Source organism: Uloborus diversus, chromosome 2 (assembly GCF_026930045.1).
Source record: "Uloborus diversus isolate 005 chromosome 2, Udiv.v.3.1, whole genome shotgun sequence".
Classification (NCBI taxonomy): Eukaryota; Metazoa; Arthropoda; class Arachnida; order Araneae; family Uloboridae; genus Uloborus; species Uloborus diversus.
The window spans coordinates 26,314,570-26,338,505 of record NC_072732.1 but is presented as its reverse complement, the minus strand read 5'-3'; the positions used below and the strand labels follow the sequence as shown (position 1 = coordinate 26,338,505).

Genomic DNA, 23,936 nt, shown 5'->3' with positions numbered 1-23,936 from the left:
CCGGCCCATATTAGCGCATCCCAAGCAGTATGAAACGTGATGCCATGATGCTCTACAAATAAGCACCCAAATACACGCGCATGTGCAGCAATCGTTTCTTCCATGTTTTTTGTTGTCATGGTTACAATCATTCATTAAGCAGATGTTTAAAATGTTATCTCGTAACGTTTGAACGTGAAATTGCATTCAATGGGTATTTTCTTTTTTTCCCCTCAAACCATTAGCCCTGTATTTTTTGGTTTTAAAAACCAGCCTTCGTTTTCTCCATGTTTTCTCCGAAAATATGCAATAGAGCTTTGTTTCGTTATGTTTTAAAGTGGAGCTCTGTACTATATGAATGAGGCACCTGGTCTTAAAATTGATAGCCTATTTGTAAGATGAACAGTACCAGATCTTCCATTTTTCGGAGCCGGGATAAATCTTGAAAAAGCTGTCCTTACCCATCATTTTTCAAATTTTAGTATCAAATTTCAATGAAAGAAAAAAAAAAAAAACCACAGAAAGAAGATGCTTTTACCGACCTGGTTAAGGACCCTGCTTGCTCAATTCCCCCCCCTCCCACTCCTCTGTTCACACTTATCTGAAGCAGTAAAAGAAATATCAATAAACTTCTTACTGCTGCTACAACATCTGCATCAGAAATAGAAAGATGATTTTCTGCTTGTGTATAATGTATTTAAAACTTGGAAACAAATTGGGAAATGATAGTGCGGAAATTAGTTTTTTGTAATGAGTACTGTTAGCCCCACTCAATCGAATTTTGTCGGTTCCAAGAAATATTATTCGATTGTGCGGAGATTTTTTTTTATCTTTCTATTATGTCTTGAAACATAATAATAATAAATCTATTGCTATATATGAAGGAAATAGCTAATTTTATTGGTAAAATGTTTTTGAAATATGCTAAATCAACAAAATTGTTTAATAATTAATTACAAGTATGTAAGAAAATTTTAACAAGTAACATAACTTAAGTTGTGAAATCTTTGTTTTTTTTTTGCCTTTTTCCAGTGCGTTATTTTTTGAAAAATTCCATAATAGTGGATTGCTTGCTCAAAGGCACCTTCTGGAAACACTTTTCTAACTCCCTTTTCCCCTTTCCTTGTCTACCATCTTTTACATGAAAGTTGTTTTTCTCACCTGTTGTCGGCAAAAAAATATTACTTTATATGTTTTCGTAAATATATGTTTTTACACAATTTATTTCTAATTTATTCAACAATTTTCTCAGCAAAATTATTTGCAAAAACTGATCACTATTATTCGATCATCCATGGAAATTATTCTATTAAGCTGGGATCTTTAACGTAGCATCTGTCATAAAATATTCAGTTCAGGAAGGTTTTCTAAAGTTCGGTTTCCTAAATGCGTTGTAATGTGTTGTGCTAAGTGCTCCTAAGTGCAAAAAAAAGTTTCTAATATTTGTTAAGTTGCTCATTGTTTTTCTCACTGCTTCAAACAATTCAAGGCGTTCTTGATCGCTAGTTCTTATTTTTCAAAAACTAAATTATTGTAAAATTCAGGCCCGGTTCTATAAATTTTGGGCTATCCTGCAAAAAATCACCTAACCGGTGAAGTTCTCATCAATTTTTCTGAGGGTATACTCCCAGTAATCTGTTATGCACACAGTGCCGTGTCCAAGGGGAGGGTTTTAGGGGTTAAACCCCTCCCTTGGGGAAAAAATAAGCAAAATGAAGAAAATGCATATTTGACTTAAATTTACTTAGTCATTAACTAGAAAGTTTGCGTTCGGCGTTTTTATTTTACTTTAATTTTCTCTCTGAAGTTTTTTGCGATTTATAACTGCTAAAGCCTTACAAACTGATGTAATATTTCGGAAAAAATATGGCGGACAAACCGCTGAATGATCTACCAATGCAAAGAAAGAATATTGCTTATTGTAAGGAGCTTATGGTGAATTTGGCATATGTTACATCTATGAAGATGCATTAGTGATTGTGCTTGGCTATGTAATTTGCATCTGCAAAGAGCTTTTTCTTGTTTAGTTTATTAAGCATTATTTCAGAACATAACAACCTGACATACATTCTACATTATAAAAGAATTTGTGAAGAGTTTTTAATACTCATTGCAATATACTACATAGTAAACAGATTTCATTAAAAAGAAGCAAGCAAAGTTTGATTAAAGCGAATCTGTGAAACGAAGGAATACTTTGGTAACTTGTACAGCTAGAGGTATTTCTTCAAGAATACAGCAGTCCTTACATGTGAATAAACGCCCTACTGGGATCGGCAATTTGTCGTAAAAATAAAATCTGCAAGGGGGTTGAATTCTCCCCCCCCTACTGGTAAGATTAAAACCCCTCCCTTTATGAAAATCTGGACACGGGCCTGTATGCACAATATTTGTTTGCGATAATATCCATAATACATCTGTAAAATTTTTGAGAGTATACAGCATATGGAGGGGGGGGGAGCAGGGTTCCTCCCGGCACATTTTTTGAAATTGTAGGTCTAAAAGTGTAAATTGGATGGTCTTTGGAAATGTTCAAAAAAGGAGAGATTCAGTGACATTTATGAACAATTGGGGTTTTGACCAGGGGCAGATACAGAAAACCACTTTAGGAGGGGTCATTTGAAGAATGACCCCCAACCCTCTCTAGCCATGAACGAACCTACGATTTTGGATATGAAAAATTTCTGAAACTGCTTTGGGGCCAATAAAAAGCACCAAATCGGGTAGGAGTAAGGCACCTTATTGGGGATAAACATTGCAATTTAATTTTATAACAATGAACAAAGTAGTAGTTCAAATATTTACTTTGAAAAATAACTTATGAATTGAAAAGATAGTGTAATCGTTTACATTTTATGCATAAAGTGTTTGAGCACAATGTGGACGGATACTGTTGCCGACGGTTTAGGGGCGTCATGACCCCCATGACCCTCCCCTTGTATCCGCCACTGGTTTTGACACAGGAAATATTAATTGCAATCTTACAAAATTAAATTTTAGACAGTCTTTAAGGGTAAGAAGTTGAGGGGAAAGGCTCTTCAAAATTTTCTGAAAATGAAGTCATAAAAGTACAATTATAGGCAACTTTTGATTAAGTTAGGGGAAGTTTTGCATTTGAAGTCTCTCCCCCAGATATTTTTTTGCAATTGAAGTTCTAAAAGCAAAGCTTTTGACAGTCTTTAATGATGGAGAAGAGTTGGAAGTACTGTCCTGAAAAGTTGTGAGAAATTGAAGTCAAGAAAAAAAAAAAAAGATCATCTTTATTGATCTGGAGGAGGATAGAGGATATGCTACCGTAATTCATTCAAAATTAAAGTTCTACAAACAATTAAGGATAGTTTTGATGAAGTAAGGAGTATGCGGGTCTTCCTAGAAACTTTTCCAAACGTAAAAGTCCTAAAAGTAACTGTAGACTCTTTAATGCTGCTGGTAATAAGGATGAGCCCAAAGATTCTCCCTGGAAATTTTTCTAATTTGAAGTTTAAAAAATTAAATTGTAGGCGATTTAACATTATACTGAAAAGAGTTGGATTGAGGGACTCTCCCAGAGAAATTTGTAGAAATTGAAGTCTTAAAATCGAAATCTTAGATTTTATTAAAAATGTTGGGGGATCAGTTGTTTGTTTTGGGAGGGCTGCAGGCCCACAGCTATACTATGTGGATTTTGTTTTGTGTGAATTTGTAAAACATTATAAAAAATATTTTTACAAAAGCATATCCATGTTTGATTTTTTAAATTATCTGTGCAACTTTTTTTTAGCTGAAATCATATCCAAGCGAGCTGAAACTGTTGTGGATTGGAAAGATTTTTTAAATTTCTACTTGGCAAAATGCTCTAATGATTCGTACAATAAAGAAAATAATCCGAATGTAAGTATTTCTTCCTGTATGCATCATGCATTCTGATATTTTTAATTTTGATTTTTTCTTTAATTCATGCCAAAAAGCGTTCATACATTGAAAATATAATTTATGAGGTTTATTGGTTTACTCTTAATTTGGTTGTTACGAAAGGTTTTGTTACTAACTTGGCATATTATCTTTTGGTCAATATTATGCATGATTATGTTTGTAAATGTTTTAAGGTTTGTACTCAAGAGAGCTGAGCTCCTGCACTTCTTTTCAGTTTCATGCAAATTTTAATGTTTTAGACAATGATCAGGCTATTTACGCATAAAAATAGGTTGTGGAGATTATAGAACTCCTGCACTTCTTTTGGTAGAAATTAAACCCTGAATGCAACCAATAGTTTTAATATTTTGTCAAATACTTGACTTGAACCACAAATATCATGTTTGATATTCCTCTTTGATGTAATGTGCTCTTGTTTACACTTTAGAAGTTTTAAATTATGATTAGTGATGTGGATCGGGTAAATACCCAGCGGGTAGGTAAATATTTTTTGGGTATTTACCCGGGTATTTACCCAAGGCCTGGGTAAATACCCAAAAACTGGGTATTTTACAAAAAAAATGCAAAAAGTGAATGGGATTTTTTTTAAAATCTAAATATGAAATAATTGGTAAAACTGATACATACATATGTATTACACAGTTTATAATATTTTTTATTGAAAGACTTGATGAAATTATGAAAGAAACATATCGTGAACCAAAGAATCTTTCTTTTCAATGTCATAATTGGAGAAATATAAGCAATTCAATGATGAACTTCAGAATTTCAAAATCACAATTTAGGTTAGTCATATCCAAAGTGAAAAAAAAAAAAAAGAAAAGAAAGAAAGGAAGCATGAGGGATGTTTGGAAGAATAAACTGAGAAGTTATTAAGACACTGTGATGTTATTAATTTATTTTATTGCTGTTTAAGTGATAACGTGGCAAATATAGAAACAGTTTTCACATTAATAAGGAAAAAAAAATCAAAATATTGCTTTCTGTTGCCTTGCTCATTTGCATTTGCTCCCCCGTACTTCACGATGAAGATTTATTCAAACTATGATGAAGATTTATTCAAACTATTTTTAATACACGCAATTAGTGATGTAGGGTGGGAAGGTAAATATTTTTTGGGGTATTCATCCAAAAGCAGGGTAAATCCCCTAGTAATTGCGCATTTTGCAAAAAAATTTTGGGAGGTATCAATAGGTGATGATTTTCTTTTTAAAACATAAACCATAAAATGAAAGTTTAAAAATATAAAAATTAAAGAATTATGATTTTTTTAACTAAAGGCTTAGTGAAATCTTATCAAAAAAAGTCAGAATTTAGAATGAACTATTCTAAAACTTAAATGGGATGTTTGCTTTTTTTGTAACAAGTTAATCTTTTTACGTTTTGTAGAATGGCTTTTTATATCTGAAATTTGGCTATCAACATTGAGTAGGCATATCCAACACATTTAATGTGAATATCATATTAGATTGCTAAGTTGTTTCACACAATAATTCTTTAAATATGTGATCAAAATACAATTTTTGGGTAAAAATTTATTGTTTTGTATATGGTTGGTTATAAATACATAGTGGAATACATACAGAAAAGTATTTTAGTTGAATATAAATTTTTGAAATAAATACCTGGGTAAATACCCATTTTGGGTATTTACCCAGATATATACCCTGGGTATTTACCCCTAAAAATAAATACCCGGGTATTTTACATCACTAATTATGATTGATATTGAGTTGGTTCAAGGAATTTCCTTAGGGACTGTCGATAAAATTGTTTTTGATTTCAGATTTCCTACTCTTTGTTTGGGATTTATCCTCCCAGTGCTGAAAGGGAGGAACTTAAATTAAGAGTCATATTAACTATTAACTGTGCAAAAATTTAACCCCAGAAACATCTTTCATTTCGATAACTTCAATCAACTGAATCATGTCCCCTCTAACTCTGTTTTCCTCCATTCTATACATATTAAGCCTTTTAAGTCTGATATAATCTAAATCTGGAATTCCTCCTTATTAGTCTTGTAGCCCTTCTTTGAACCCTTTCCAATAAAGAGGTATCTTTCTTGAGATAAAGGAGACTAAAACTGAACAGCATACTCAAAATGAGGTCTTACTAGACTAGGCATGCAAAGGACTGAAATTAGTTTCCTCTTATGCCAATATTTTTTTCTGCAGCTTACTTTTTAGTGCCACCCATACATGGGCGCTCATATGCAAAATTCTAGGGGGGGGGGCTCATAAATTTTCCCTATGGTTTAACAGAACATTTTCCCCATGGAAACTCGATTTCAGTGCAGATTAGAGATATTAAAATTTGACATTTGTAATAACTTATTCATTGATAAATAGAAAAGAATTTTTTAAACCTTTTTTGCATAGAAAAAAGCTCTAAAAGCAAGGAAGTTATCATCTTAAAGGAAGGGTTTGAGCCCCCCTTGCACCCATACCTTTTGTTTTCATAAAAACATGTTCCTACTATTGTAAAAAGTGGCTACTAAATTAAAAGTGTCTACCGGCCACTAAGGACTAACTAAGAATTTGAATTTTCAGTTCTACTTAGACTTATTTGAAATGGATGTAAACAAAAGACAATCAAACAAAGTTTAAAGAGTGACTCAAGTATGAAGCAACTGGAATATAGTATTTCTTTAAAATGTAATGCCATTTTTGTCTCTTAACAGCTGTTTTTTTTTCTCTTGAATAAGTATGATGTTATATTTTTTTTTAACATTAATTTCAATTACAGGGATATATCAATCTTGGTACTGCAGTCAACAATCTGTGCACTGATCTTGTTTACACAAAAGTAAGTATAAGGTATTTTGAAACGAAGGTACAGTCTAACCACCAGTGAGGTTGGAAAGACGATCATCCGGTTTGCTGGTGGAAACGAACGCTGGTTGGTTGGTTATTTTAAGTATTATGGTGCAAGAACCTTAATAGGCTGTATTGTGCCTGGAAATGGAGCCATCTATTAGTTTTCATTGATGCCAGCTTTTGCAGATGTGTGTTAGCCTTTAAATTACGCTGAGTCACACTTAACTGAACCAAACACATGCATCAAATTTTTATTTCTCCCTCTCATTAAGATAGAGTCATCTTAACTGGACGTTTGTTATTTCCACAGCAACTGTGGGCAGACAGTCAGGGGTGCCTATCCCCCTCCCCCCCAAAGCTCAATGGCACAAATCCCCCCCCCCCCTAAAAAGAAAGCAAAGTGTCTGATCCAGCTTTAAAACAGGTACCAACTCCATCCCGTCTCTGATGTTCCCTTTATTGAAAAAGAGACACGGTCATTAAATTTTGGAAAAAGTAGGTGAAAAAAGTATTATTTATGCATCTATTTCTTGTTGAATAAGATTAAATATTTTTTCCTTCCAAAAATCAAAAATTTCACGTTTTAAAGAAAAACAAAACTTTTGTAAAAAAAATCCCCCCAAAAATTTTGATGGTGCAACTTGCACCATAATTCCCCCTTGTGGGCACCCCTGCAGACAGTAATGTTTTCAAATTATTTGTTGATCAACCTTTTTGCAAAAATTTCATCTGATTAACTTTTCCTTTCCTTTTACTTTTTATTTTCATCTATTTTTTAAGATCTTACATTTGAAAAATTTTTGTTTTTAAACTTTGTTTAAACAAGCAGCAACAGAAATAGGAAGTGAAATTGTTTATTGACAACAGGTTTAGGTAAAAGTTCATTAATTTTTATTCATCTTCCACTATCTAAACACATATTCACGCATGTCGTACCTTTTATTATATAATACAGTGCAGAACCTTTTATCTGGGAACCGGGAAACCAGAAAACCGGCACCTTTTTGCCGATTTTCCCGCCATATTTAAAAAATAAGCATATTTGGCAATTTTTGAAATACCTAAAAGAATATGAACGGTTTCTTAATAAATATTATATTACTCACAAATAACTTGGGAAAATGTTTACAAAAACGAACTTCAAAGGGTTATACTTTACGCGGGGCAATATTTCCGAAACATTTTCTTGAATTAAAAAGTACACTCATAAGTCTGAAATTTTCGTGTTTTATTCCAACTGAAAACTAAAGAAATGATATTGTTGCATTCTAAGCAATATTTAATTAAATGGCCTTTCATTAAAACCGTTTAGAGCGTAAGTGACGTCGTGAAAGTGCGAAAACTAGATTCGCAAAATTTCCGGATAGTCGATCGTATGAACTACAAATCAATTAACGCAAGCCTAATAACTCTGCAAGAACTCAAAAATCAAATTTCTATTGATATTAACTTAATGCAAAAGCAATAGATATCAATAACTACCGTATTTGCAAACACCAAAACTTTACAAAAAAAAGGAGTGTTCATGAATACAAATTTTTTTATACACTATAGTAGAAAAATCGCACATTTACATTCAAAAACTTGTTTCTTGCCATTCCCTTCATTTTCTTTCGTTTTAAAACATGTTTAAATTTCTCTCTTACAAGTAGTTTTTAATATTTCAAAATTTATAAGCATTTATGAACTGTTTTCTTATTATTTTAATATGTATTACTATTCATTATAATAATTTGAGTTTTATAAGCAATCGATCCATAGAGCTTTTTAGCGATCCAGAAAACCGGGAAATTCAGATATCCGGGATAGCGATGGTCCCTAACTTCCCGGATAATTGGTTCTCTACTGTATTGCTGTTTTTATCCAATTTTCTTGTAGAAATGGCACGAATTAATTAGTGTTGATCAGTGTAATTAAAAAAAAAAAAGAAAATCTCACTCTGAAAATTCAGATATGCATTTAAAACTTGCAGAAAAAGTTTCAAATTTTGTTGTAAATTATGTGAAAACATGCCTTCTGTGAAAACATTGCCCTTAAGAGCAATGTAAAACAGAAACTCTAGAAAAAATATGTTAATATACTATATTTATAAATTGTTCAGCACAATTAAAAATATGTGTTTGTGAACTTTTCCATTATCCTATGGGAAACAGTTTTGAATTCAGATGAGAGATGGGCAGTGTCATTCTTTTTAATGTTCCGTTCATCGGAAGATCATTCATTCTTTTGACCCATTCATCGAACTTGTTCATTTGAACCATTTCGTTCCTTTTAAAATGCTTTCAATAAAAATGCGTTCATAAGCTCAGTAATATTCTTTTAAGGAAAAAAAACTAAAATTACCTAACCTAAAAGTGAAAAAAATACAGTAAACCCCCTCCTAACGGACACCCCTTAAGTGCGGCACTCTCTCTTATGCGGAAAATTTTTAATTCCCAGATTCCAAGGCAAACAACGTTATTAAACCCCTGTCCTGCAGACACCCCTCTATTGTGGACAAAAAAAAAAAAAATTGCCCTGTTAGTGTCTGCATTAGAGGGGTTTTACTGTATGTCTATAAAAATTAATAAAAAAATATTTTATTTAGGTTCAGATATATAAAGCCAATTACATACCAATAAACCTTGCATAACGCAAAAAGTAACAACAAAAATATCGGTAGCTCAGTTCGGGTACTAGATAATTTAATTTCAAAAAAATTACTCATCTGAGCATTAAAGGAAAATTAATCCATAGTAGCCATGGGAAAACACCGAAAGAAAAAAAAACGCTCCACATATTAAAATGAGGATAAAAATAAACAGTAATAATCACTATGAAAAGTTCTCAGGATACTGAATGTAAAATTAGAGACATCAAGCTACTTAAAAAGAAAGCTAAATCAATATAGGTGGTACTTAATAGGGATGCTATAGGTAGAAGACAAAAGGATTGCCAGAAAAGAGGTAACAGGAATTTTTAGAAATAGTTTTACTGGCAGAAATTGTGACAAGGATTTTAACAAGTGCTGGTGATAGAAAGTGGAAAGTCCAAATATTTTGCTAGCAGCCTAAACAGTTACACAAAACATTACTGATGGACACATTAAAAAAATGCAAATGAAGTACAATGGTTAAACTAAATAACAAATAAAGCAGAGAGTAAAAATAATTCCAAATAAATTTGTTGTACTGCAGTCAGAAAAAAGAAATAAGCGATAGATTGAGAGTTAAAAAATTTGAAAATGATTGTTATTGTGATTTTTTTTTTAAAGAAAAGCAATTTTATCACAAGTGCATCTATACTATGTTTCAAACTGTTCACCTTTCAAAAGAATGGTCATTCATGTTTTAGGAGATTGGTCTGAACTATTCATTTTAAAGATCTGTTCCTTTTGACCTGTTTGTTTGTGAACAACACATCCCTAATACAGATCATATTGCAGATGCGTTAACATTTTAGTTTATTGGCAGATTAGTGTAATGAGGGAAAAAATGCTGCAGATTTATGTTAGTGCTGAAAGTGGTGTAGTGGGATTCATCCCCACTGAATGTAGGCAGTATTTGCCTTTTGCAGTCCACAGACCGGATCACTCATCGGTTCTTTCAGCACAGAACATAGTTCATCTAGATTAATACTAGGTGGCTATAGTTGGGGCAAACCTAACCTGTCATACTGTGATTATTATCTGCTTAGCCTTTCCAACACTGCTAGGTTAAATTTGCCTCAACTATAGTTGCTGTATATGCTACTGCTTTCATCCTATTTATGAATGCATAGGATAACAAAATTTGAAATGTGGGAAATCCACTTTTTGCAGCATGTTCTTAATTGTATTAACAAAAATCAATGCCCTATCATGATTATATGTTGTGAAATTATTTGTAAATTATTTAATTAAGTGCTTTAAGTTCCTAAAAATTTAAATAATAAATAGTTATCACCATAAAGCAGATAATAATTTCAGCTGTGAGTGCAATTTGCAAACTCATTAAAATGCTTTTTTTAAAGTAAATTAAAAAAATTAATTAAGCTACAATTTTCTCATTTTAAAAATCATTAGTTTGAAATATGTTTACATTCTCACAGCTTTCAGATGTATGGACTTGGGAAAAGTCCATGCTGCAATATGAAGCAGGATATGGGATTGTTCGGTATGTTTTCTTCTTTTATTATTTTACATCTAAAATATTGTTAAAACTTCTTTTTTGACCAATATTAATGTACACGAAATACACCGCCAGCTCAGTCAACTCCAGCCGAGGACTGCAGTTTCCTGTTTATTAGCACTCAACAGCCCGGCATAGGAGTGACTGAACTGGAGGTGGAAAACCTTGGAAGCCAAGAGAGCCAAACAAATTCTGTATTAGCTACCAGTTTGTTTGGCTCTCATCAGCCCGGCATAGGAGTGACTGAACTGGAGGTGGAAAACCTCTTAAGGAAGCCAAGAGAGCCAAACAAACTGGTAGCGAATACAGAATTTGTTTGGCTCTCTTGGCTTCCTTAAGAGGTTTTCCACCTCCAGTTCAGTCACTCCTATGCCGGGCTGATGAGTGCTAATAACCACAAAACTGCAGTCCTCAGCTGGAGTTGACTGAGCTGGTGGTGTATTTCGTGTATTTCTGCCTTAGCCCTGGCTATAGGGCAGTAACTTACTGAACAATATTAATGTGTTCATTTAGCTGGTTATTATCATTTTGTTGCATAATTTAAAATTTAATGCAGGGTTTTAAAATACATATTTAGAGTCTTAAAGAGTTTCTGAAGTTCATTTCTGAATTTCGATACAAAATAGTGTAATTTTGTATGTTTACCTATATACATATATATCCACAATAATATTAAAATCTGTTCGCGTCCATCTGTCTGTCTGTCTGTCTGTCTGTCTTTCTGTCTGAAGATTGATCTTCTCGAGAACCGCTGTGAATCGGGTGTCAAACGAGATACCGATCAATTCGAAATTTTCCAGAGAAAACAGTAGGACCAATCTCGTAATTGTGCGACTTTAATTAGCGGGGATATTAATTAAAACGTTAATTAACATAATGTTATTCTGGAATTTTTATTTCTTTCCTGTTGCCATTTTGCATATGGGTGAGCAAGTAAAATGCTAATAATTGTTTTAAAAGAGATTTTTTTTGGCTGCTGTCCGAATCTTAAAACAACGTTTCCATCTAGAATTTCATTTTAAATTAGTTTAAAATTGGTTGCTCTATTAGGACATAGCCTTCATTTTATCGTCTGTCTTTTTTTTATTTTTAACATTCAACGTTCTTGACTCTTTTCAGCATATTAAAGTTGTTTCTTTAGCTATGTTTATTGATTGTAGTGTATTGTAGTTTATCATTCCCCGGCTCCATTTTTGGTACATTTAAGATGTGCGACTAATTATGTTTATTTTGTTGGACTTTTTCCCGTCACATGGGTGAGTTTTCGAATTGTAATAACTCTCTTTTTTCCTTCCTGTTTCTATTTTTTAAATACAGTTTGTATCGTTAAAAGAACATGTTAAATTAAGATTGTTTGGATTTCTTTAAAAGTGAAACAGAGTTGAACAAAAAAGATTGCTTTTAAGGATTTTAACTAAAGCTAAATTGGAATCTGATGACCTGGTATTAAATTAATGATTATTGGTATTTATTTAGTCTTGGTGCTTTAGTTTCATGTAATCAACCAAAAAGTGTGTGTCATTTTATGTAAAAAGCCGATTGTAATTGTACATAAATATTTCAGATATAGTCTATCAGATGTAATTCATTTTAACGTGAACACAGATTATAGTTGATAATGAATATATTTTCATCTTTTGTGCTAACTGAAAATACTCATGACTTATATCATTGATAACTATGATTAACGTTAAAGAGATTTTTGCCAAAAATATGCTCTACTGGTGTTTTGCAAACCTTGCATTATGCGTATTTATTTACTCCTTAGCTCTTTAGAAACTGATGTCAGAGTAATGCAAAAAAATCCATCGGACATCTCTTTAATTTTTTAAGTAGCCCGTGCAACGCCGGGCACGCAGCTAGTATTTATATATCAGTGGTGCGTTAGTGGAAGAACGCTGTTCCGTTACTGTTTTTGTGAGAAAATATTTTTCCTTTCACATAAAAAGGTTCTAGTTTTAATTTTTCATTGTCTTAGATTTTAAAACTAAAGATTGATTGTATTTTTAGTTCTTTGTGTGTGACTCATCCAAAAAAGTTTCGTAAAAAGAAAAACTGATGACTAAAGTCATTCTCTTATAAAAGAAACATTCAGTTTTCAACCTCTATGGCCACTTTTCACTACACATATCCTATGAAGTAATCTCTTATTGATTCCTATTGAAGTAATTTTTTGTAATTATGAGATTTTCCTAGGCTTATTAATAGCTTAAAACAACAGTAACCTATGCTTTTTCGTTTGCATTCATTCAAATAAATTTAAAGAACTGAGTTATGTCGCATGGACTTCCTTAAAATTTTTTGTAATGGATTTACTGATTAATCAAAGTACATTCTTCGTAACTGCTCGGTTCCACCTCGACAACAAAATTCCTTTCTATAATCTGTGACACAAGTTGAAAACCCAAACAATAGTCTGCTAGACAAATCGAGATTAAATTAGTATAAATGAGCACCAAAAAATACTTAAAAATAAGATGCTTAACTTCAAAAGTATAAGTACATTCTAGCTGTGGATTATGTCCTAGAAAATACGGTACAAATTTTAGTACTAAAATTTAAGATTAACATTTTTTTCCACCCGTTAATTAAGAAATAGTCTGCAGAGTTTCTAAATAATCTGCAACATATGTCGCAGCATCAGGCTGTTTCTGCTACTGGGTTCTGCACTATTGATAAATACATATAATAATAGCTTACACAGATACAGTAGGTGCCACTTAATGTGATCACGGTTAATATTATCATTCGCTTAATGTAATCAGAATCACCAAGTCCAGAGACACTTGTATACTAACACATGTTAAAAAAGTCAGATATTGTAATCAGTGTCTTTGTTTATTGCTATCGCTTTTCATAAGCTTTCAAATTGTTCAAATTGTTTTCAAATTTGCATGGTTGCAGGTGGTAAGCTCCTCCCACTTAGAATTAATGTAGGTTCCGGAACGAAGAGCGCCGTGATTTAACTGTCAGGGAGAAAATTAACATTTTAAACCGCTTCGACAATTTACCCAGGCTGAGTCAAAGAAATGCAGCAGAGCTAAAAATTTCTCAGACATTACTTTGTAAGTTTCCAAAGAATTAAGATGAGATTGAAAAAAATGCGATAAGCTGAATGAAAATTTAAACAAGTGAAACCATGCTGGTAATTAAATCTGCTTTGAAACTGGTCTACAAATGTAAGGGAAGAGGATGCGCGAGTAAACGGTCATATTTTATAGCTCCAATTACCATGTGTTTCAAAATTGCATATTTTAGTTTTCTTATATGATTAAGATATCTGCATTCTGCTAATTTAGTAATTTATAATTTAAAATTGTGTTTAGCTGAATCGTAATTTAAATTTACGGTTGCAAAAATAAAATCTTCTTAATTGAAAAAAAACAACTCTGTGTCTCCTGGATTCTTTTCGGTTATTGTTATCAGTTGGTTATTATTATCAAATTGTATTTGTCCCAAAGTCATCACATGAAGCGGCGCTTACTGTATATTCATGTCCTAAATATGAAGCACATGACATTTCCAACCATTGAATGACAACCTCATTTAGAAATGACTGTGTCCAACATGTGTCTTTGGCTGGAATGGGCCTAGGTTAAAATTCTTGGCTGGAATATCACATCACACCCCCTGAACCTTCGATGCAAGCAATCCTTCGTACAGTACCACCCAGAGGTATCAATTCATTTGGAGGACTTTATCATCATGACATATTCAACACATGTCCCTGTACATTCCATTCAATCCCAGTCCATTCAATAAAATTGTAATTTGTAATGTTATTTTAAGCAATTTTGGGTATACAAATACAAATACAAAAGTGACGACCAGCAACAGGCTCTGGGCCCAGTTAGACGTCCTAGTCAATCCCCAATGAAGATCCATGGCCCTCTTAAAACTATCTACTCCCGTGCTCATTACCACCTCTTCCAGTAAGCTGTTCCAAGGTTCCACTACCCTGCTAAAATAATAATTTTTCCTAATATCAATGTTAGCCTGTTTACTTTAAACTAGTGTAAAATTTAAATATTACAGTTAAAAAGTTATTAAAACAAATATTCAGTAATTGGCCAAATATACGGTTTGAATTTCAACAAAATAATCCATATTCGGCAAAATATGGTATTTGATGCATCTCTAGAACAGACATGTGAAACATAATTGAATTAAATTTATGAATTTTTGTTTTAGGTTAAGAAAGGCATTGGCTGCACTGGTTACAGAATTTTTTGATCCAGCTGAAAAGATAAATCCAGACAATGTAGGTTAATTTGTTATTTTATGTAATACTAGCAAATGTACCTGGCATTGCCTGGGTCAGTAATAATTGTAAGAAACAATCGCTATTTTCTTTCGTTTTCTGCTTTAACTGAAAGAACTCAAAACACAGCCGCTTTTACCTGATTAAAAATCAAGCTTCTTCCTTACCCTTAAAAGTAAAATAGCAATAAGTGTAAAGAACCAACGAATATTCATTTAGAAGCGAAAGCACGAATTTAAGCGTATTAAAATTTTGAAGAATTTACAAAATATGAACTAACAAAAACAAAGATCACTAAAAAAACCGTGCGCTTCATTTAATTAAATAGTACACACACGCACACAGAAGAAGAAAAAAAAAGCTCTCTTATAAGCTTTAACTCTGAACTAAAGCTCTCCTACCCTCAGGGTGCAAAACGTAGAGTTTCCAAATGTTTGAATGACTTTAAACTCATGTTTGCTCCGGAGAAGCCTTGATTCAAAATTTTCATTACAATTACTTTTAATATTGCTGTTGTTAGGCAACGAATTTTTGTAAAAAAGGGTTTTATGTTTAATCATATAGAGTAAAGAAATTACATAGAGAGGCCCTGCTATACTAAGAAATTGAAGCCGGAAGTTTCACCGCTATATCCAAAGATCCTTAGCTTCTTGCTAAGCATTTTATGATACATCTTGATTCCAAACATTCCATTACTGAATCTCAATTGGTTGTTAATTTAAACTTAGATATTGTTGCAAGTTTATGGAGCACGTTTTTGAAATTGCATTAATACATGAATTAAAATTCAAACCAATCCGCCAGCTACTTTATACGGTCTCTTTGCGAGATTGGTGAAAACTATACTCGCGAAGTGATCACGTTATCATAACCCCGCTAATCATTGCACCACTGTACCCCACAATTCCGGCTTCAATTTCATCTCCTTCTTACCATAGACGGGGCCTCTCTATGTATATTTCTTTACTCTATATATGGTGATGTAACTATGTATGGTGAAAAAATGGTTAAAATCCGTCCAGTAGTTTTGAAGTTTACCCCGGACATCCGGACAGAGATTAGACCTTTATGTATAAAGATAAGGATGCAACTCCTAAGAAAGCAATAAATGTCATGCTTGCTCCAGAGAGGCCTTGATTCAAATTTTACATTGTGATTACTTTTAACATTCCTGTTGTTAGGCAACGAATTTACCTAACAATGGATTTTATATTTAATCATTCAATGGGGAAATTACATGAAATTTGCTGTTTTCCACCATAACTTTTGAAAACTAAGTTTTTAAGGAACAAATTATAACCTAAGTTGTTCCCCGATTATGTAGCTATCTATGGTGAAAAAATGGTTGAAATCCCTCCAGTAGTTTTGACGTTTACCCCGGACATCCGGACAGAGCTTAGACCTTTATGTATAAAGATTAATATTAATGCTTAAGTATATGTTCAAGTACTTTACTGTGTATAAAAAAGAAATTTTTTGTCTTTGTTGCTCAGATAAGAATCACTTTTCTTGATTAGTGTTTAATTTTTATTTTGTATCAATTAATTTCAGATTTTCTGTGCACCAGGGGTTACAGGCTGCATTGACCTTATAGCTCATTGCCTTGCTGATCCTGGTGGTAATTTAAACTTATTGCTTCAATACTTTCACTTATTGTAAAGTTTAAAAAGAAGAAAAAACACTTGATGTATTTAATTTTTTATTTAGTTTTAGAATCTTCAGGATTTTTTAATTTTTGAGCACTCAAGATTGCTTATTGCCCTCAATTGACTGTAGTCAATGTATTCTTCTATTTGAGGACCACTGGTCTCTGCACATGGACAGCGGCTGGGCTCCAGCTCACCATCCATGTCCCCGGAAACTTTATTCATACCCAACCCTCTAAACTTAACACTGTGCCCAACTAACTAAAAGTTAGGCCCTAGGCCCACAAGAATTTGGAGGGCCCCCTGAAGACTCCATAGCGGAATGCAGTGGTTGATTTACAGGTTTGGGGGTCGTCGGAATGCATTTTTGGGGCCACTTTGTCTATCACAGAACTATATAAATCATTTCTCATGTACATTTATGAATCTCCTCGGGGACTCTCTTAACTGTGATGTAGTAAATTCGCTCCTTTCAGAATGAATAAAATTTTTCATTAAAGAAAGTTTTTTGTCAATTCACAACTCATTATTTTTAAATTATTTTTTAAATATAGCATAGCTTGATTATTTAAGTAATTTGGAGCCCCTTGGGCTTAGAAAAAGGGGGCCCTAGGCCCAGGCCTAGTAGGCCTGTGCAGTAATCAGGCTCTGACTTAACACAATCCTCTTTTGACAAAAACAGCATCCAGCCCCTGGTCTTCATTTGACATCTTGAGTTCAAATTGTGTTTTTTGCGATAATGATTGCAATAGGAGTCATTCAGTGGCACCGACTCCATGGGGCCTGAGGGGGCCCGAGCCCCCTCAAAAAAATTTTTGAGGGGGCAGAGCCCCCCCCCCCCCAATAATTTAAGAAAATTATTAGTTATTTAATGCTTTCTAAACTCACAAATTTGTCTCAGTATTTTTTACTTTCCTTGTTTGAAGATAGTTACCTTGTAAAATACATTCAGTAATGGGTTACAACAAATAATTAGCAGGTTAACTGAAAACGAGTGGTGTGAATAATGATAGTGTTACGTTGCTGCGAGCACTTAGAATTTGTCCCAGGGTGCGAACTTGCGAATAGTCTGTCCGATCAACAATGGGGCAGAAGAGATTGAACAACTTGGCTGTTCTTCATAACCACCTAGATATTTTGGATGAATTGGATATTCGACTAATCGTCAACGACTTCAAATTCAGTAATCTAGTCAGGCGGTCGACATTTGCACCTTTCTAAAGACAGCCCTAATATTGGTATTTAAAGAAATTTTAAAAATCTCTGTAAAACAGAGAATTAACTACATATAGAATGTTAGATTTACAACTTCGAAATATTAGTACTATTTTATTACCGTATTACTATAGTACTGCATTAGTTATTTTCAAATACTTAAATATTTTTAGGATATAAGACCCTATAAAAACCCGCTATTTACATACTATATTAACTTTATTAAACAAATTAACTGTGGGATATCATTTTTATTTTATGAACTCTGAGCCTTATTCAAAGCAAGTTTAATTTAGCTATTTCACTTATTAATCAAAGTGCGATAGCAATATCTTATGCTTTATTTTTTAATGATAGTTTAAGATTTATTTAAATATAATTTCTGTCTTTTTATATATATATTCACTATTCTGTAAGAGTCTAAAAACAAAGTTTTTATACTATAAATTAAATTAACTCTTTACAAAAATACTGTACATGTGGGGTTTTTTTTTTTGTTTTTCAAAGCCAAAACATGTGTTGAGTTATCGAGAGTGGAGTTTTCGGGATTCTAATGTTGATAATATATTACTATAAAATGCTTTTAAAAAATGTAAAACTTACTTTTTCCATCTCCAATTTAGAAAATTTTCCGGGGTTAAACCCGCGGTATGCCCTCACTCTCCCAATATTTTTTGTATTTGGGCGCACTGGTAGTGCCCTTCTGTGCAAGTCAAGTGCCCTACCTTATATCAATGCCTAGCCATGGAACAGCACGACTTCCTCCAAAATAGAACTGTAAAAATGTCCCACACTGAAGACAAGTGACATGATCTAATTGAACCAGAAAATTTGTATACAAATTCTTAGATTGACTTTGAAAACGCCATGCCACATATTGTTTGCTTGTATAAATCATATACACCAGAAAATATGTAAATTGGCATTTACAAGGTTCAAAAAATCTGAACTTTTTTTTTTGGAAAAGGGGGGGGGGGAGGGGGGACGCTGTGGGTTTACATAACCCATGGATCACCGGCGACGTCTAGCCCCCTCAATAATTTTTGCAAGTCGGGGCCCCTGGAGTCATTTTTATAAACAAGAAACCCTATAAGTAGGATCCTACCTCAATTTGTGATTGTGGAAAACATGATTTGAACTCAAGGCGTCAAAATCCAAATGAATGCTTAGGGCTGGATTCTAGAGGTTGTGTGCTGGATCTTTCTTTTTTTTCGTCATTCTGAATAAAATGATGCTTTTTGAGTAAAGTAATAATAACACTTGTAAAGATTTTCTACCTTTTTTCTGAACAAAAATTTTTTTCACTGATCCTAAACACCATCATTTGTTCACACCCATGGTGTAACTGAATTTCCCTGACTGAAAATTCCCTCCTTTTCTGCCACTTTGCTGAAATCCTTCACCCAAGCACCTGGCAAACAACTAGCTGCCTTACGCTTCACGTTTTTTCAACCCATCAACTATCCTGTGCACTACGAATCCCCCCGAATAACTCTGTTCGTAGGTCTAAATATTTGACTCATTGCCCACCCCTGATAAAACATCAGCAGCTTCTGAATGATCTGCAATTAACTCACAACAGCTAATAACCACCAACATCCCTTTTAGTAGGTTCCTGTTAATCATTCCTAAAGGCTGATTGGGCATCTAAAATCAGCTGCTTGGCTTGTTGGTATTCCACCTGAGCAAATTTTATGCAAAAATAATTCATTTCAGTTGCTGGATCAGCATTTCCTTTACCTTGACCAAACAATTGACACCGATCACAGCATACCCACCGATTCCCATTACCACTTTTGATTTCTTTCGTTAAGCAAAGAGTGCCCATAACTGTAATGAATTTAAGTGGTAGTTAAGGCTCTCACACAATGAAATGGTCTAAATACATGACACTTAATAATATAAAAAAAAAGATAGTTAATAGTAATAATTATGACTAAAATGAGTAAAAATTTCCAAAAAAGTTGCAAAAACATGAAAGAAAAATGTACTAAAGGACAAGAAAAAGTAGTAGTCACAGGACACGAAATGAAATTCATGTAGTGAAAAGTTCAAAATTAATGTTTTGAAAAATGGAAATTCATATCTTTCTATAATAATTTGTAATTTATTTCATTATTTATGTTCTAGTTACTTTTAAATTAAAAAAAAAATCTAAAAGGAAAATAATTGAAAAGTATTTTACTTTTTTTATTTTATTGTTATTTAAGCACACTTCTGTAATGGAATGTCCTGTAAAAATGTAAAGCTCTTAACTACTCACCTGTGAAGAATATTTGAAATGCCATGTGCCAAAAATGGAAAAAAAAAATCTCCTTAATTTTGTTTGTTAGAACAAATAAATATTAGAAATAGATTATTATGTCATAGAAAATACCACTGAAAAATAATTGAGTTTCAAGTCATGTCTTTTTTAATTAAAACAATGAAACATTAGGCTTGTGAATAATAATTCCCTGTAAAACATGGAGCTGCAGAAATCTTTTTATTTCATTTTCATTTGTTGGCACCCACATTTTTATTGGCTCTTTGGTGCTGCCTTTCAATGCATTGTTGTGCGTATCTATTTGTTACTTTCTTCTATATCTAATATATAGAAGAAAGTATTGGATTCGTGCAAATTTTCGAATTTCGAATTTTGACGGATTCGAACGTTTTGAGGTGTGATGAGTCCATTTCGACTATTTTTGGAAAATGTCTGTCTGTCTGTGTGTGTATGTGTGTGTGTGTGTGTGTGTGTCACGTCTGTGTGTGACCAAATTTTTGTGGCCGCTCTACAGCAAAAACTACCACATGAAATTGAACGAAATTTGGTACACATATGTGCCCCTATGTGAACTTGTGCCCATTGGTTTTTGGTGCGAATTCCTCCATGGAGGGTGGAGCAATGGGACGTTTTTTGAGTTACGCTTGCTTGCTATTCCTCAGGAAGTAACTGGCGGAATCAAACAAAATTTGGTCCATATGTTGCCATTAACAGGAACAGGTGCTGATTCAATTTTGGTGTCAATAACTCAAACGGGGGGGTTGAGCTATAGAACGTTTTTTGTCGTCAATTGAGACTGCTGTATCTCAAGAAATAATGAACAGAATGAAAGAAAAAATTATCGGCAAGTAGCCCTTAGTGGGTATAAGAGCTGATTTTATTTTGGTGTCAACAGCTAAAAAAGGGGTAGCGCAATCGCCCGTTCTTTTTTTCCATTGTGAGTGCCCTATCTCAAGAAGTAATGCTACGTTCTGGTTGAAATTTGGAATATATGTGAATCCATACGTAAAGAGGCTTTGGTTCAATTTTGACTCCAATCGCTCCAAGAGGTGTTGATTTTTTTTTTTTTTTGCGAATAAAAATAGCTTTATTAATGCAAAAATAAGAAAGATAAATCGTAATAGATTGTCGTCTGCGTATTTCTCGTGATTTTAATTATATGGAAATGATCGGAAATATTATCTCGATGATTTAAAATTTTTAACTGTTGCCATCTTATGTTTGTTAACAAATAAAATATTTGTAATTAATTCAAGCAAGGCTTTTAAAATAACTTTCAATTTTCGCTCTTTGCTTTGCTTTTGCAATAATTCAGACATTGGGATGGTCGTCAAGTTTTTGCATGTGTAATTTTGTTTTTGTTGGGAATATTGCTTCCTCGTCAAGCATGGGGAGGGATCAGAAAAAGGAAAAATATAGAAGAAAGTTTCATGATGGCCACAACATACTAGTTTCTTCCGTAATGGTGTGAATCAAATAGTCATCGAAATTTTTTTCAAGATATTGTTTTTCTTGAATAGAAATAGAAGTGTCAATTGTTGCACCTACTTGAGGTTATTGAAATGGTAATCTTGGTGGGGAAAACAGTAAATTACATATTATGCATTGAACAAATTGAGTTTGAGCATCGCAGAATAAAAACACCAATCCTTTTCTTGCCCGAACTCCAGTCTAGCATTCCGTTATTAACACATTTGCCTTGCTTGAACCGAGTTTGAGCCTTACAAACAGGGGGTTAGTTAAGGTCAAAAAATTTTAAGAAACACAGTCAACCCTCGTTTATCGTGGTTAATTCATTCCAGACTTCACCGCGATAACTGAATTTCCGCCAAATAAAATTATGTATTGAAAAACCGAATATTGATCATGTGTAGGTCGATTAACATAGCTAGAGCCCCCTACACATGAAACAGCAGCCTTAGCCACCAAAGTCTTTAGTCTTAGAATAAATCTAAAGAAGTTCTTCTGCCCTTATATAGAAGTTTGGTAAGACCCCATTTAGAGTATGCTGTTCAGTTTTGGTCTCCTTATCTTAAGAGAGACGTTAATGTATTGGAAAGGGTTCAAAGGCGGGCTACAAGGCTAATAAGTGGACTTTCCCACTTAGATTATGATTCCAGGCTTAGAAGGCTTAAAATGTACAGTCTTGAGCAAAGAAGAGACCGAGGGGACATGATTCAGCTGTTTAAATTTATTAAAACGAAGGATGTTACGGGGTTAAAGTTTAGCACTGAAAACAGGACAAGGGGTCATTGTTTTTAAGCTATTTAAATCTCAGGCTAACATGGATGTTAGGAAAAATTATTATTTTAGCAGGGTAGTGGAACCTTGGAACAGCTTACCGGAAGAGGTGGTAATGAGCAAAGGAGTAGACAGTTTTAAGAGGGCCATTGATCTTCACTGGGGATTGTAAATTGACTAGGACCAGTCTAGCTGGGCCCAGAGCCTGTTGCTGGTCGTCACTTTTGTATTTGTATTTGTATTACATTTGTATTACTTAATATATTGCACAAAATATGGGAAAATGAGATACATTAGAAGTAATGGATATCACATTGTTAATTATTGGGAAATAAACTACACACACATGCAGTTCTAAGACACTACTACTAATCTATGAAAATAGCTCAACTTGTTCGATGATGAATTAATTGCCAGTTAGTGACCGTATGTGCCTCCGTTCTTCCTCTACATTTATCCTCACTTAAGGTATTACGTATACAACATAAAAAGCTAGTACATTGTTGAACATCATATTCATATGTATTTATCCCCTAGTGATAATAGTGATTTTTACTTTCCAGTTAGTGTTTAACTGTTAAAATGAGATAGCAATACCCAACACTTTCTTCTGCGATTTTTATACCTCCACTCCCTCAACTACTACAACTACATCCCCTCAGAAGAGCTTACCTTACTTAAAAGACATACTTTGTTATTATTTTGTAGGGAAAAGTTTACACAAGTGCATAAAAAAGACATAGCTATATTTAAAATAAAAAAAAACAGAAAAACTGATGTAGTGAAGTCGCCAAAGTCGAAACGCAAAGTAGTGAGGGGCGACTGTAGTTGAATTTATCCAAATTGATAAAAGCTTTTGTTATTTTGTTAACTTTATTATTTTTTATAGCATGTAAGTTCAGTCTTCTTTTGCATGTATACCTTTGCTTTTTTTTTTCAATTTCTTTTCTACTTAGATGTTTTTCTGGCACCCACACCTTGTTATGCTCGCATTTTCACCGATTGCAAGCAAAGATCTCTTGTGGACATATGGCCAATACCTATTATTTCAAGGGTAATTATGCTTTATATACGTATCAAATAGTTTAATTTTTTGTCTGTCTTGTTTAGCTTCAAAACTCTTGCAAACAATGTTTGGAATCTTTGTACGAATGTTGCTTTTAGATTTGAAAGCTTTTTTGTTAATTTTCTTTTATGAGAAAGAGTATACTGTTAAAAAATTACTAAGATATTTGTCTGTGAAAGCTTGGATAAAGTTTCATTTTTTTATGATTTCATATTACTTGTGTATTATTTGACCAAAATTACTTTAGTTAACTATTACTTTGAAGAAGTATGCCACATGTACAAAGAAAATAAAATTTTAAAGGATTGAATGTAAATAAATGAGCACCATATCAATAGTGCTTTCAAACTTTTTCTTATTAAAACAACAATATAAATGCCCTAGTT

General features: G+C 33.2%; 1 protein-coding gene across 1 annotated transcript in view; it reads left to right on the top strand.

Moving 5' to 3' along the window:
• The first annotated feature begins 133 nt into the window (after positions 1 to 133).
• Positions 134 to 23,936, top strand: part of LOC129216922 (uncharacterized) — a 51,708-nt gene continuing 27,905 nt past the window's right edge. Inside the window, exons 1-7 of the mRNA XM_054851139.1 lie at positions 134 to 193; positions 3,740 to 3,849; positions 6,637 to 6,696; positions 10,776 to 10,840; positions 15,047 to 15,116; positions 16,668 to 16,734; positions 23,441 to 23,538. Coding sequence (XP_054707114.1) covers positions 190 to 193; positions 3,740 to 3,849; positions 6,637 to 6,696; positions 10,776 to 10,840; positions 15,047 to 15,116; positions 16,668 to 16,734; positions 23,441 to 23,538 — 474 coding nt within the window. The 5' untranslated portion in view covers positions 134 to 189. The remainder of the gene's footprint in view (positions 194 to 3,739; positions 3,850 to 6,636; positions 6,697 to 10,775; positions 10,841 to 15,046; positions 15,117 to 16,667; positions 16,735 to 23,440; positions 23,539 to 23,936) is intronic.